This window comes from Botryllus schlosseri, chromosome 8 (genome assembly GCF_051294905.1).
Source record: "Botryllus schlosseri isolate E-star chromosome 8, Bs_hap1, whole genome shotgun sequence".
NCBI classification, from domain to species: Eukaryota; Metazoa; Chordata; class Ascidiacea; order Stolidobranchia; family Styelidae; genus Botryllus; species Botryllus schlosseri.
Genome location: NC_137243.1, coordinates 5,902,307 through 5,914,886, shown reverse-complemented (window position 1 = coordinate 5,914,886; position 12,580 = coordinate 5,902,307). Strand labels below are relative to the sequence as shown.

At 41.4% G+C, this 12,580-nt stretch overlaps 1 protein-coding gene and 1 long non-coding RNA gene across 2 annotated transcripts; both read right to left on the bottom strand.

Moving 5' to 3' along the window:
• Positions 1 to 4,183: 4,183 nt before the first annotated feature.
• On the bottom strand, positions 4,184 to 4,990 carry LOC145444170 (uncharacterized protein KIAA0513-like). The gene has a single exon (XM_080322093.1). The coding sequence runs from the start codon at positions 4,988 to 4,990 to the stop codon at positions 4,184 to 4,186; it is 807 nt and encodes a 268-aa protein (XP_080178219.1).
• Positions 4,991 to 5,798: 808 nt separating this feature from the next.
• Positions 5,799 to 7,622, bottom strand: LOC145445138 (uncharacterized). Its single transcript, XR_013916897.1, has 2 exons — positions 6,727 to 7,622; positions 5,799 to 5,967 (listed from the first exon to the last, which is right to left on the bottom strand). It is a non-coding gene; the product is annotated as an uncharacterized LOC145445138 (long non-coding RNA).
• Between the last annotated feature and the right edge of the window lie 4,958 nt (positions 7,623 to 12,580).

Here is a 12,580-nt window from a genome sequence, read left to right as displayed (position 1 = left end):
AGCGCGTTCATTCTTGTGCTCTATTTCGTTATTTCAAAACATGACGATCTTGCAGCACCATGGAACGCAGAAAATTCAGGAGATGAGTACCGAAATAGCGTAATTATTACGTCAAGTCCTCAAGCCACTAACACCTGAGGTAAATGCATGAATTCGCACATGCAAGCGTATGAGAAGAAAATTAATGTTATGCGTATTGTGCAAGCGTGTGATATGTCCATATACATTGATATGTCGATATTCATGCCTCACTTATTATGACAGCGTGCACAGAAAATAAAGTACAGTACAAAGGTAGACCTGGTATGTGACGGCAACGACAGGTAACAAGTTGCACCTGATATAAATAACGCTATATTGCGTTGTCGAGAACTGTTTTCACGACAATGTTGATTGTTGCAGCTCTCTACACTTTGAAAAGAAAATGTGGTTTCCGTGAATTCGTGTGCGTTATATACTGTTGATTCAGTTACTATATTGCAAACTCACGTCGCGTCAGAGTTTCATGGCTCCCTCAGTAAATGTTAAATACCTAATCATGGTGATAATCGCCATCGATTGGGATTTGCAGTAGCCTATCTGGGCCATTCAAATATTTCAATTTGTATTCGACACGTACTCTAGTACTCGAATTACTGTTTCCGAACTTAATATTGACTATGGCATCTGCTTTCACAACACTCTTTGAGTGTGGATAATATCCACTGGATATGGGGAACATTTCGGGAAAAAGTTCCTCTAACGGAATTGCAACTTTCAGTGGCGCAACCAAGGGCGATCGGCGCGAATGCACTTCCAAATTTTCGACATGGCCATCATGATTTCATCAGTTTCCACTACTCAGAATGGATATTCGTGACGCCACGTGATTATTTAGATCCCTTCGAAAAGTTTTCATCCCAGCTACGCGTCTGGCAGATTCCACAATGTGAGTGGTTTCGGCACTGATTGAAAACGTTACCCAATCCTGCCCACTTGCGGAAATGGCGCGAGCATCTGTTCTTATCATTATTTTGCCAGCGCTGATCACCATCATCGGGCTATAAATATCATTTCACAACACCACAAGGTTTCCACACAATGAAAAGATGGGAAGTTATTGAATCGACTTGGAGTAGACTTTGACATCAGACTATAGATTACTAACCTATTAATAGATGCGTAACACGTGACTCACGGTTGAATGCGTAGAGTATGAGCCGTCTAAGAGCAGCATAATTGGAAGTTCTGTAGCTGGCGATCCATGCGTCCAAATTTGACATGTCTGGTCTTAATCGAAAGCTAGTTCGCACTGATTCCGGAAATACAAATTAAAATCTCGCCAGGTCAATTTGACCAATCCGAAATAGCCGTCAGAGGCCGATTGTTCTGGACAATGAGAGCGCCGCTGCACAGTGACCAATTGCGTCGACCGGCCATTCAGAACAATGTCAATTTTGAGACTTTGAAGACAAATTTTGAGGTGGTTCTATTATCCTGGCAATATTTTAATTTTCATTCCGAAATCAGTGCGACACTATAGCTTTCGATTAAGACCAGGCATATAAGTTTGTACGCTCGGATCGCCAGCTATATGACTACCAGTTATGCTGCTTTTAGCCGGCTGATCAGCTCACATGCGCATTCAAATGCAAGTCATCTGTTGCGCATCTTTCCGTGCGTTAGTAATCTATAATCAGACATCTACCTAGGCCTAGAGGTGTGGTTTTTTAACCTTGTCAAAAGAACAAAATCGTTAAAATATAACTTTCACACGAAGCGAAACCATGATCACCATTTATTGCAAATCAATGTGGCCTGTATTGTTCCCTTTCAGATACCAGTTCAGAAATACGAGGCTTGACCTTGGAGAGTGTTACCGTATTGTTCGTTGATACCAACAGCATGATACCAATTGCTTGATTACAAATGATTTTATGAGTATTGGAGATAGAATTGACATTTCAGAAGGACGTGGCCTCGATTGCGAACGCAACCTCCTCTACATACGCCACTGTACACGACACTCCCCCACAAAAGTCACAATTCGGCTAATAATAGGGTCTAACTACTTGTACCCTACCCAGTGATCACCAAGACGAAAGCAATGTTGGCATTTCATATCACAATCCGTTCATCTGGTGCTGCAAGTGGTGATGCCGTGACCCTGGGGACGCATGCGACTCTTTTTTGCGTTTACTGTGGCACTTTGCAGCTTTGAGACGAAATTGCGACCAATAATTTTCATCAAATGATATATCTTTCATTTCCTTAGGATGTTACTGCTTATTTCGTGGGTCGGCAACCCTCGGCACGCGAGATGATTTCCCATGGCACGCGAAATGATTGGACGCAAACGACATATTATAACCATGTTTTAACAAACACTGAAAACATGAAGTTTTTTAAAATGTACAAAGCTTGCGAACCAAACTTATTCCGTAAATCAACATAAAATAGAGTCTATTGTGGCAGATTTTATATATCTTGAAAATTTAATTCCGCGCTTCGTGCGATTTATTGGAACCTGATTTCTTGATTACAATGTGGAAACATAATGCACAGAAGTGAATACAACCGTATTAGCAATTATGAAAGAACGGCAACTTATTATCGTACAGAACGGTATGGATGCGCTAGTTTAGGAGTGTGCAGTGTCAGTGACTGTGCAGTGTGCAGTGTGCACTGTGCACTGTGCAGCCTACGGGAGCGTGAATATTATGTGATCCGGCATTTCGGCGTTGGAAATCCTCGCTCTATAGAAGTCACGACCTAGACATAACATTTTGGGAAACATGCGACCATGCGATCCGTGCGGTGTTGCGGTGCCAAAATGATAAACCTTGAACTAAAATAACCGCCGCATGTTGGCCAAAACGTTAGATATTAATATGTCCGCTGTCCGAAATGACCAGCGCCCGCAGCTTGAGCCTCACGTAGCAAATGATCCACCGATGTAACGAGATAGCGTAGTAGTATAATCCACAACTACAACACCAATGGGTTGTGGGTTCGAGTCCGACCGGGGATGACTCCAGAATTCTCCTACCTAAGTGCTGGAGGTTTATTTAGACTCATCCTCGCCATCTCATCCTCATAGGCGGCGTCTTACAAAAGCTTGGAAATAGGCCGTGCTACAAGTATCGGCCCGGTGTCAATGACCATTGTAACCGACAAGCCCCATGAATACAACGAACAAACCCGCCGAGGAAAATAATGAGTCCCTGCTTCGAAATGCTAGTTTGGAAGCCTGTTCGTCTCAGGAAAGGAGATATTCTTTTAGTTTCGACTGGCCCGTGTGATCGATATTTGGAGAAACGACAACCGAGACCTAGTGGCAGACGAACTCTGATGTGACAAAAAACTGACTTGTATGACACACTGATCAGGGATGGGCACATTTTTCATCATTAGGCCAGATCATCGTAACACCATTCATTGGACTGTCACTGATTCGATATGGTACCGAATACAGTTGGCTTGGAAACGACTAAAGCAACCATAGAAGATCGCTCATTGCGCGATTAAAATTAAATGGTGCAAATATTACGTACATTTAAGAATCACCGGCGTAACCGATGCCGTTGCCAGCTGCAGATAAGTTGTTGGTGGGATTCCTTGCTAGAAACGCTAAATATGACAAAATTAAAAATGTTTAGCACGCCAGTTAGTAATAATTTCACATTTTTGACATTTTGGCACGCTGCACACAAAAGGTTGCCGACGAGTACGATAACCAGCACATTCACCTTGGCTTACTGTCATTACTAGTATTAATCCCTGATGTAGAAGTGCTCTGTCGTGATCTTTTCGGCTGTCTTTTCTTTTGACGCTTTCTCAGCTCCGTCGATCATTTTCCTTGCATTCGTCTCTCGCTCTTTTTCTGGGTTTACATGTATAGACGACGTAAGGAAAGCGACGTGAAGGTTTCCAGACAAAACTCGCTCACAAACAAACAGGTTATTGCTGAGATTAGAACCACAATCTCGCGCGAAAATGATGCACTTTTATAGACTTCGTCGATTATGCGAATTCTTACAGCAGTAGCAAAAAGTTGATTCATAAATCCATTTCAACGGAGTTTCTCTTGCTATGGGTTTCATTATTCACATAAATACAAGAAGAAATAGTAGCCTAGCTTGAAATCAACGTCGCCAAGTGTTACAGGCACAGAGATAGATGATTGACCAATTCTAACCGATAGCTAATTGGTAACGAGATTGTACAACGTCGAATGCATTTCTGTTCCTTCTACGATACCGCCGATTACACATTGCTTTTGAAGAAAATTGATCCTGGCTGTTTTCGACAAATTCAGAAGCTTCATGTTATTCAGGTACGAAGTTAACTGGCCGAATGTTATGTTGCATAAAGCTGCATTAAACTCGTCCCTTTCCACGTTGCCCAAATCGCGCCAAGGTCTCAGCGTGCAACGTTGTCTTCGTTCGTGATGTACGGAATCGAGTAATATTTCTTCCCAAAATCCCATCGTCTTCCAAACAACGTGGTTGTTCAGAGATTCGTATAAATAGACGACTGTCTGCGAAGAAGCCGAGTCCGTATCTACTTGCTTTTTGGCGTTGTAGTCATTGATATACGAAATGTCATTGCAGCAAAGCATGTTTTGTTTCAATTTTCTCATCAACGAACGCAATCGCTCACGAGAGGATCCACTCGTAGAATAATTTATGTCATGTACACGGCGGCCTTTTGGTATGTAATGGTAAGTAAATGTCATATTCATCAATATACTTCCAGCTGTGAAGTTTTCGTCCTTGACAGATTCGAAAAACGCAAGAGCCACGCTATGTAGCAGCTTATGGTAGGTATTCTCGTCAACTAGGCAGATATTCCTTCTCCTATCCAGCTCTCGTGCGAATTTCAACCTGGCCCTGCTGCTCTTAATGATTTCACCAAAGCGACACACCTCCTCATGCATCAAGAGCCCTTTCCGATCAAAGATGCCCTCGACATATTTCCTTAGCACCTCTTCCGAACTATCAGCAGCCATATTTTTCAATGCGCGAATCCAGACAATACCAAACGGTAGCGTATACGTGAAGTTGCTCATCGAACTAGAAAGCTTCGTGACGCAGCCATATATATGTATACCAATTCATGGCAGGAAATGGCTAGCGCGGCGCAAGAAACTGATCACATCTTCAGAATGAGTACGATAGTATTAGGGCTTTCAATAAACCTGCAATAATTTGGACTTGAGTGCATTATTACCCAAACACGTGAAAAGGTTAGTTTATCTTTTGCCAATAACGAATCATTTATGGTCATTGGTCAATTGCTGTCGTGGTATAGTTCAATCTCAAGTTGTGCACTGTGCAGAAGGATCGCAACTGATGAATGTCAATCGAATGCTTTTAGTGAATGACTGAAACATATTAACATATCGTTTGGTGTAATTTTGAAGTTCTGTGTCCGGAATTGCTTGTGGATGTCTGATTTCAGAGACCACTCCAAGTCATTTCGACACCTACCTATCTTTTAATTGTATCGCAGTCTTGGGGTGTTTTGAAATGATGAAATTCTGATACTGAAATGTACGTACATATCGATGTGTATATTGAGTCAGATTGAGTGATATCACATTCTTAAACCTACTTGTAGAAATTGCAAGAACCCGAATTGATGGCTTCGAATTTCCCCTATTTAAATTGCCTTTTTCGAAAGAAGTAGTATGGGAAAACGCTCTTAGCCTTCCTTTCCACGTCCTGTCTGTATAACAAGATGTCTCGATGTCGGTAGTATAGCCAACAATCAAAATAATGCGCTTGTCACCATTCACAACATGAGTCATACCGATATTTCTGGACCGAACGTTTTATCATAGGATGTTAGTAACACTCGTTGGTAACATTCATCAATTCTGAGGTCATTTTACTAGGCCTGCAATAGCACCTCCTCCTCCTTCCATCGGGTATTATGAGCTGCCCGAGAAGTATTCGATGAGAGTCCTCAGAGCCCGGGAACAATCTTGCACAACGGAACATAAAAAGAAAAGAAAATTGAATCAGGCGTAGAGCTATAATTGTGTTACTGTACGGGAATATTGTCTCACGATCACGTTCCAACCTCAGTGTGGCGAGATAGAGCAATTCAGAGGTCTGAAACTCAAACGTGGTCGCAGGCCAATTTCCCAAGTAGGCCTTTGTTGATGGGATGAAATTGCCGACGTAAAGTGAGCCGACCCAGCAGACTGACATTCCAGCATGCGCATCGCGGAAATTTTATTTAAAACTATAGCATTTTACGATTGGCAGGAAAAAAGTCACTTTTATAAGTATTTGAGAGTGAATGTTGTACTTGGTGCAATTTTTCACAACTATGAGATATAGACACCATGCGATAGGGATAAATTCATCATGTCATCATTGAATCTGTCGCGTTATGATTTATTTATGGCGACAACACGGTGGAGCTTGTCAACTTTTTAGGCCTTGTGCCCCGCGACACAAATTTCATAATGTTCATGGGATAGTTTGTTTGTGGTATTCAGGGTGTCTGTAATTTTTATGGTCATTTACACCAGGCCGATATTCTTCCTTTTTATTCTATAACTGCCGATATGTAGGCTAATACGACCCACTTCTAGGCTTTTTGTATGACACCGCTTACGCGAGTGACATGACACGGAGGAGCATAGAGAAACCTCTTTCTGGAGTCGCCCTCATTAGGACGCGCAACCCATTGGTGTTGGAGTTGTGGATTATACCACTACGCAATCTCGCCAACCTAATGTTCATAGGTCTTTGTTTTCTTGTATTTCTGTGAACGCCTTTCAATATCTCTCAGTTATGCTTCATTCACTCGTTCCCCCAATGCGTCGCGATCGTGGTCGTTGGTGCCGACTCGTAGCTCGGCTCGCTTTGTATGTGGGGCTGTGGGCTTTACGTTGGCGATGAGGAACCCAGATAATCCTCCTACTTTACAAAAAACACGTTGTATGAGCCTACGGACAATTACCACCCAATGTAGCCGACGTATATCGATATGGGATGGTTGTAACACTCAAAATAGTCGGCTCAACAGCAATAGTACATATATATAGTGAAAGGAGCTATTTTTACACTATTTTTTAATTTGTCAATGCCAATCCACTATGACGTCACAATTGACTATTAGGGACGCCCTGGCTTAAAAGAAACATAAGAAACATTAAAAAATATGTTTTGAATCAGGACCTTGTTTGAAGCATGTTTGTTTTAAGTTGATTTTTGTTTTAATTCCCACTCTACCTGCTGGTCTTGTTATATCATCATAAATAGGCAACGTGACGCATTGGTTACGCCAGTGATTCTTAAATTATTGGTTGCTACTGCACCAGACCTATCGCCTAAATGTACATAATATCTGCCCCATTTATTTTTAATCGCGCAATGATCGGTCTTCTGTGGTTGCTTTATTCGTTTCCAAGCCAACTGTGTTCGGTACCATATATCCTATCAGTTACAAGCCATTCAATGTTGTTACGATGATATGGCCCGATGATGAAAAATCTGCCTATTACCTCTGTACAGTGTACTGTGCAGTGGTGTAGGAGCCACTTGGCGGTTCTGGCTCTGCGCCAGAGGAGGCAGGCTGCAAGGCGGTGACAAAATCAGGCTGCACAGACAGCACGGAAAGATGGCTAATCACGAGCTAATTTGTTACGATTACGATTTGGCCCCGCAGACCAAGAAAACTGTGGAACATGAACCAATCCTGGGCATTTAGACCTTTAACTAAGCTCGAAAAGGTCAATTTTGAGGCGGCTATTGATATTTTATTTGCCTAATACATTTGTGTTTTTGGGCCGTAGCGCTTAGACAGTGAGGCCTCTTTCTCAAGCAAGAGAGAACTTCTGAGACGCGGCACATTATTGGTCTTTATTTTTATTGAAAAGATTGCTTGAACATGAAACTATTTCAAAATTTGCTGCAGTGTAGGTCTACTTAGGGCGGCATGTCCAACGAACGCCAGGGGCGGCAGCATGTGCTCCTACTTCACTGCCCCTGTATCAGTATAGGCTCATTTACATGGCGGTTTTAGTCAGATTCGAAGCTGACTCGTCGATCCGACTCGCTGGAATCGATGAGGAGAAGAAGGCTAACTAATCGGGAATTTTTGATCGCCGACACTGGTTTTGCTGCGCAGGTTCATGGTATCGTAATTCATGTTCTTTCGTATGTTGTGGGGAAAATGGGCAAGTACAGTAAGAGAAAGTGGGGTAACTTTGAAATAAAACCCATGTACCTAGCAATTCCCTATGTCGGTATGACCGAGACGCTTTAATCAGTGTTCTATATGGCGTGGACACAGCGAGACTGAACGGCTCACTGCATTGGAGTTACGTATTACTTTCGATTTGACCATAGGCAACTTTACGGCCATTTTTGACCGGCTTGCCGAGCGCTAAATTCGATAAAACGTGTATCAACGGAAAGATGCTGCTGAACTAATTACGAAAATATCCCGGAACCCTCCAAAATAACCCTCGAAATTTGCATTGTGATCGAGTTTGGCATTGTAACGCAACAGTATTGTCCGGGTCTCTCTTGTTAGCTTCACTCTCGTGTTGTTATTTCACGAACCTCGAGTGGCAACAATGGTCCACACCAGCGCTTTTTAACCTTTTGGAGATCCATTCGCACTTTTGTTGCAAAATAAATTTCTTTCGCACAAGCTAACAGAGAATTGTTATGTAAAAAGAAGATGAAGCTACTTAACAGCGTTATGTTTAGATGCGCAACAAATTGGCTACTATGTAGCTTAAGCTATCAAGTGTCTCATTAAAAATGCAACCTTTTTCGCTCGTTTTGATTTCAACTATTTCACTAAAACCCTTCTCGGTCAAACAATTTGTTGGGCTTTGTACATGAACGTCTACTAATGCTCGGATGCCCAGGTCGTGAAATCTGTTCTGCAGTCCTATCCAAAATGCAGCGTATTTTTAGCGAGTGAATAATGCTTGTTACTAGAAATCGTTTTTGAGAGCTGACACAAATGGGACTCCAGTTTCTCGAAAGGCTGAAAAACTCACATTTGTGTGTTGAGGCTTTTGCATTAAGCCTAGGAAAATACGGTCCAAAACGACCGAGGTAAATAGGGCAATTAGAACTCACTATACCAGGGGTTGGCAAACTACGGCCCGCGGCCGCGAGAGTCTAAAGAAGCTTATTAAAAATATTGACAAAATGCGTACTAAATATCGAATTAATGTACGGACTAATTAAACATTTTTTAGTATATTTCACCTTGATAATTCTAAGGCAGTGGTTATCAAACTGGGGGGCGTTCCCCCCTTGAGGGCGTGAAAGCATCTGAATGGGGGACGAAGCTGAGCCCGAATGAAAAATTATTTCGCGCTCCACGCGATTTACACCCAATTCCTAATTATTGCTCTGTAATTAGTCTGAATTTCATATCTAAAAATCTATCATCCACAGTCGTAACCTACCATGCCATCAAATTATCAGTTAGGTTTTTTAGCATCCTGGTGGCGTTTTCTGATATGACGATAAGGGGGCGCGAAATCTTTCACCACCACAAAGGGGGCGTGTCTTAAAAAGTTTGAGAACCACAGTTCTAAGGTAAATACTTCCTATATTATTTTCATGTTTAATTTATGGCGCGACAATCTCAAAGCCGCCCACAGAGTTTAAAAGGTTTCTACTGCTAAAAATGACAGAAATCCTAAACGAGATTGACATAAATCTGATCACGAGTGTGATTTCAGATAGGCCACTCCAGTTTTAACTATTTTAGTGATGTGCCTACAGATTCGTTCTATGCGTAGACTTAGGGTATTTATATTTTATCTGGAAATAGTAGAAGCGTGTTTGAATCTAACATGGTTATGATGCTGTCAGCATTGTGTGTCCTGGAACTGAACCAAAAGTGGAATTAGTAAATCTATGAACAGATCGCTGCTCACAGATTTGAATTTTAATTCTGTTCTAAGAATCGGGACGACCGACTTTCCTCTCTATAGTTTTGAAAAATTGGTCATTGAGGTCGACCAGCCTATGAAATCTCGGCACTGTTTCTGACACGTGTATGATATCATCAAAGCAATGTTTGGTTTGTTTTAAATAAGCACATATATTATCTCCATGTCCTCACTGTAATAAAATACCAATATTGAATTTTGGTTTATGATCCCAATTTTATATAGTGCGGCCCGCGAATGGATTCAGATGTTGAATGCGGCGAGCGAGCTCAAAAGTTTGCCCTACCCTGCACTATACCTTATGATACGTTGCTCCAACTTGTGTTCTTTTTTTTTCGATTTCCGATTACCGATTTTCTGTCTCGTGAGTAAATGAGAAGAGCACATAATCTCATTAAAATACCATGTGTTCTGCTCTTTAGCTCAATCTAACTTTAGAATTGATAACAATTTAATAACGGTAAAACAGCTTTTTAGACTACCATCCAAATCTGAGTTTTTGTGGCATCTAGCGACCCGAGCCTCACCCATGATAAGGAATTCATTTTTAATATTGGAGTAGTATGCTACGATTTTACGGGCATGTATAACGTACACAACGCGCACACCACAATTCTATACCCAACACAGCTCTACAAAACATGTCTGAAGCACGGGATTTCAAATTACGGTGATTAAATTCCTTTGCGTGTCGCAGTTGTACGACTTTAACTACTGTCTACTCAGATTGCAAGAACGAGGCTATTCCGCGACGACAACGGAACATCTCCATATCGAAAGGTTTGGCCATCCAGCATCGGTCATTTTTTGTAAAAGATTTTGTTGCCGCATTTTATCAGCGGTTTGTTGCCCAAAATTTTACGTCTTGATGTCCCCCGACGCAGAAGTGGTTGGCCTCGAAATGAATGAGTCTCATAGGCCTGAACTCGCTCGTTGATCCCCCCCTACAGTAGTTCATCCCAAAGGTCTTCGACCATGCTTTCCAGAAAAAAAAGTCGGACAAATCTTATCATGAATTCTCATGATAAAGCCATATTTTCTGCGTGTCTCGCTTGTTGGCTATAGTACCCAACACAGTGACCTTGGATATGTAAAAAATATCGCAGGATTTTTTGCAATAAATTCAATAAATATTACATACATATTAACAGATGGCTCTGGCACCGTGTCGACCCAAAATTATACCCTTCGAGGTCCATACTGTAATAAACCTTGAAGGGGAAAAAATTTGCGTTACAGTAACTTACAAATGTGAGTCTGTAATGATGGTATTTACTACTATCCTCGTGCCTCGCGCTAATCGAACAGTTATTACGAAAATGTGATGATTGTTTAGCGAAAGAAAGCAAAAAGCCAATTTGACGTCATTTATTCAGCCTGTCGCAGGCTCAGGTGGGCTGATATACTGTATATATCTGCCACCACACCAGCTTCCAAACCAGGGTTTGGGTTACGTAATAATTATAGTGGGAAAATATTGTTTCACTGCGGCTTGTGAGAGCTACGATTAGTGGTGCGTCGTACGTCAAACAAGCCTCTCAACTAGAACAGTTACAGTGCCCTTGAATTTCCTAATAGGTTTATTTGAATTATTACACGTCAGAAAAATTAAAAATTATACACAATTTTCATTTGCACTCATCCGGATTTGTCATTCGCACAACCTTCGTCATTCGCACTGCAATTTTTTCATTCGCGCAAGTGCGAACCGTCACGCAGGTTGAAAGGCACTGGTTCATACCATATTGGACACTATGGTTCTGCCGCGAGTCATCAGGTACATGAGGTCCCTTACAATTGTAAGCATGTTATGACATTACTTCTCTTACTATTTCTCAGACTACAGTTATAATCTGTGATTTAAAATTTTGCATTTCAGTTCTAAAAACAGCCTGTTCTGTGACGTATTCCTCGATGTTGGGTCATAGCTATAACCATTGTGACGTCATCAAAGGTGTTCAAAGTACTTACCATAGGTACTCTAGTAGAAGTAGAAGTAACGGCGTCAATTTCTGTTCAAGTAGTAGAGAAAGTAACTTTTTATAAATATGTCAAAAAGTAAGTATTATGGGCCTAGTTTTTGATATCAGTATCAATTTATTAGTATTTTTTTCCTTTCAAAACATCACAAGACTGTAATACAATGAACAGATAGAAAGGCGTCGAAACGACTTGGAGTAGTCTTTGAAATCAGACACCCACCTGGGCCTCGGCGATGTAAAGAAGAGGAATGTATAGCCCACTGAATGAAAAATAAAGCGGCAATGAGGCTGTGAAGCATTTGAAAACAAAAATCTTTAGCATTTGGTATGCCAGTGGTTTGGAGAGAGCCAAGCCACATGGACATTAGGGCTCTTCAAAAATGACTCTTTTTCTCAAATCGTACTGGCTACTTGATAAAATTGTTAGGTTACCTAATTTAAGCCTACACACAAAATTTGGTTCAATTCTAGCCAGTAACCGATTTGCTACAGGAGATGAAAGTTTCTGTTTATCAAATAAAAATAAATAATAAAAAATTTGAAAATTTTCTGTTCACCCCATGAAAGTGTTAGGCTGTCTATAGAAACGATGCTCATTTTTTTTAGGGGTAACCTGGAGTAACCGCAGTAAACCTCCACCCCGTTACGCTTGTGGCAGCCCCATGGTACTACACCA

What these genes read in the sequence shown, in the direction of transcription:
- LOC145444170 (XM_080322093.1), bottom strand. Translation starts at nt 4,990, where the DNA reads ATGGCTGCTGATAGTTCGGAAGAGGTGCTAAGGAAATATGTCGAGGGC.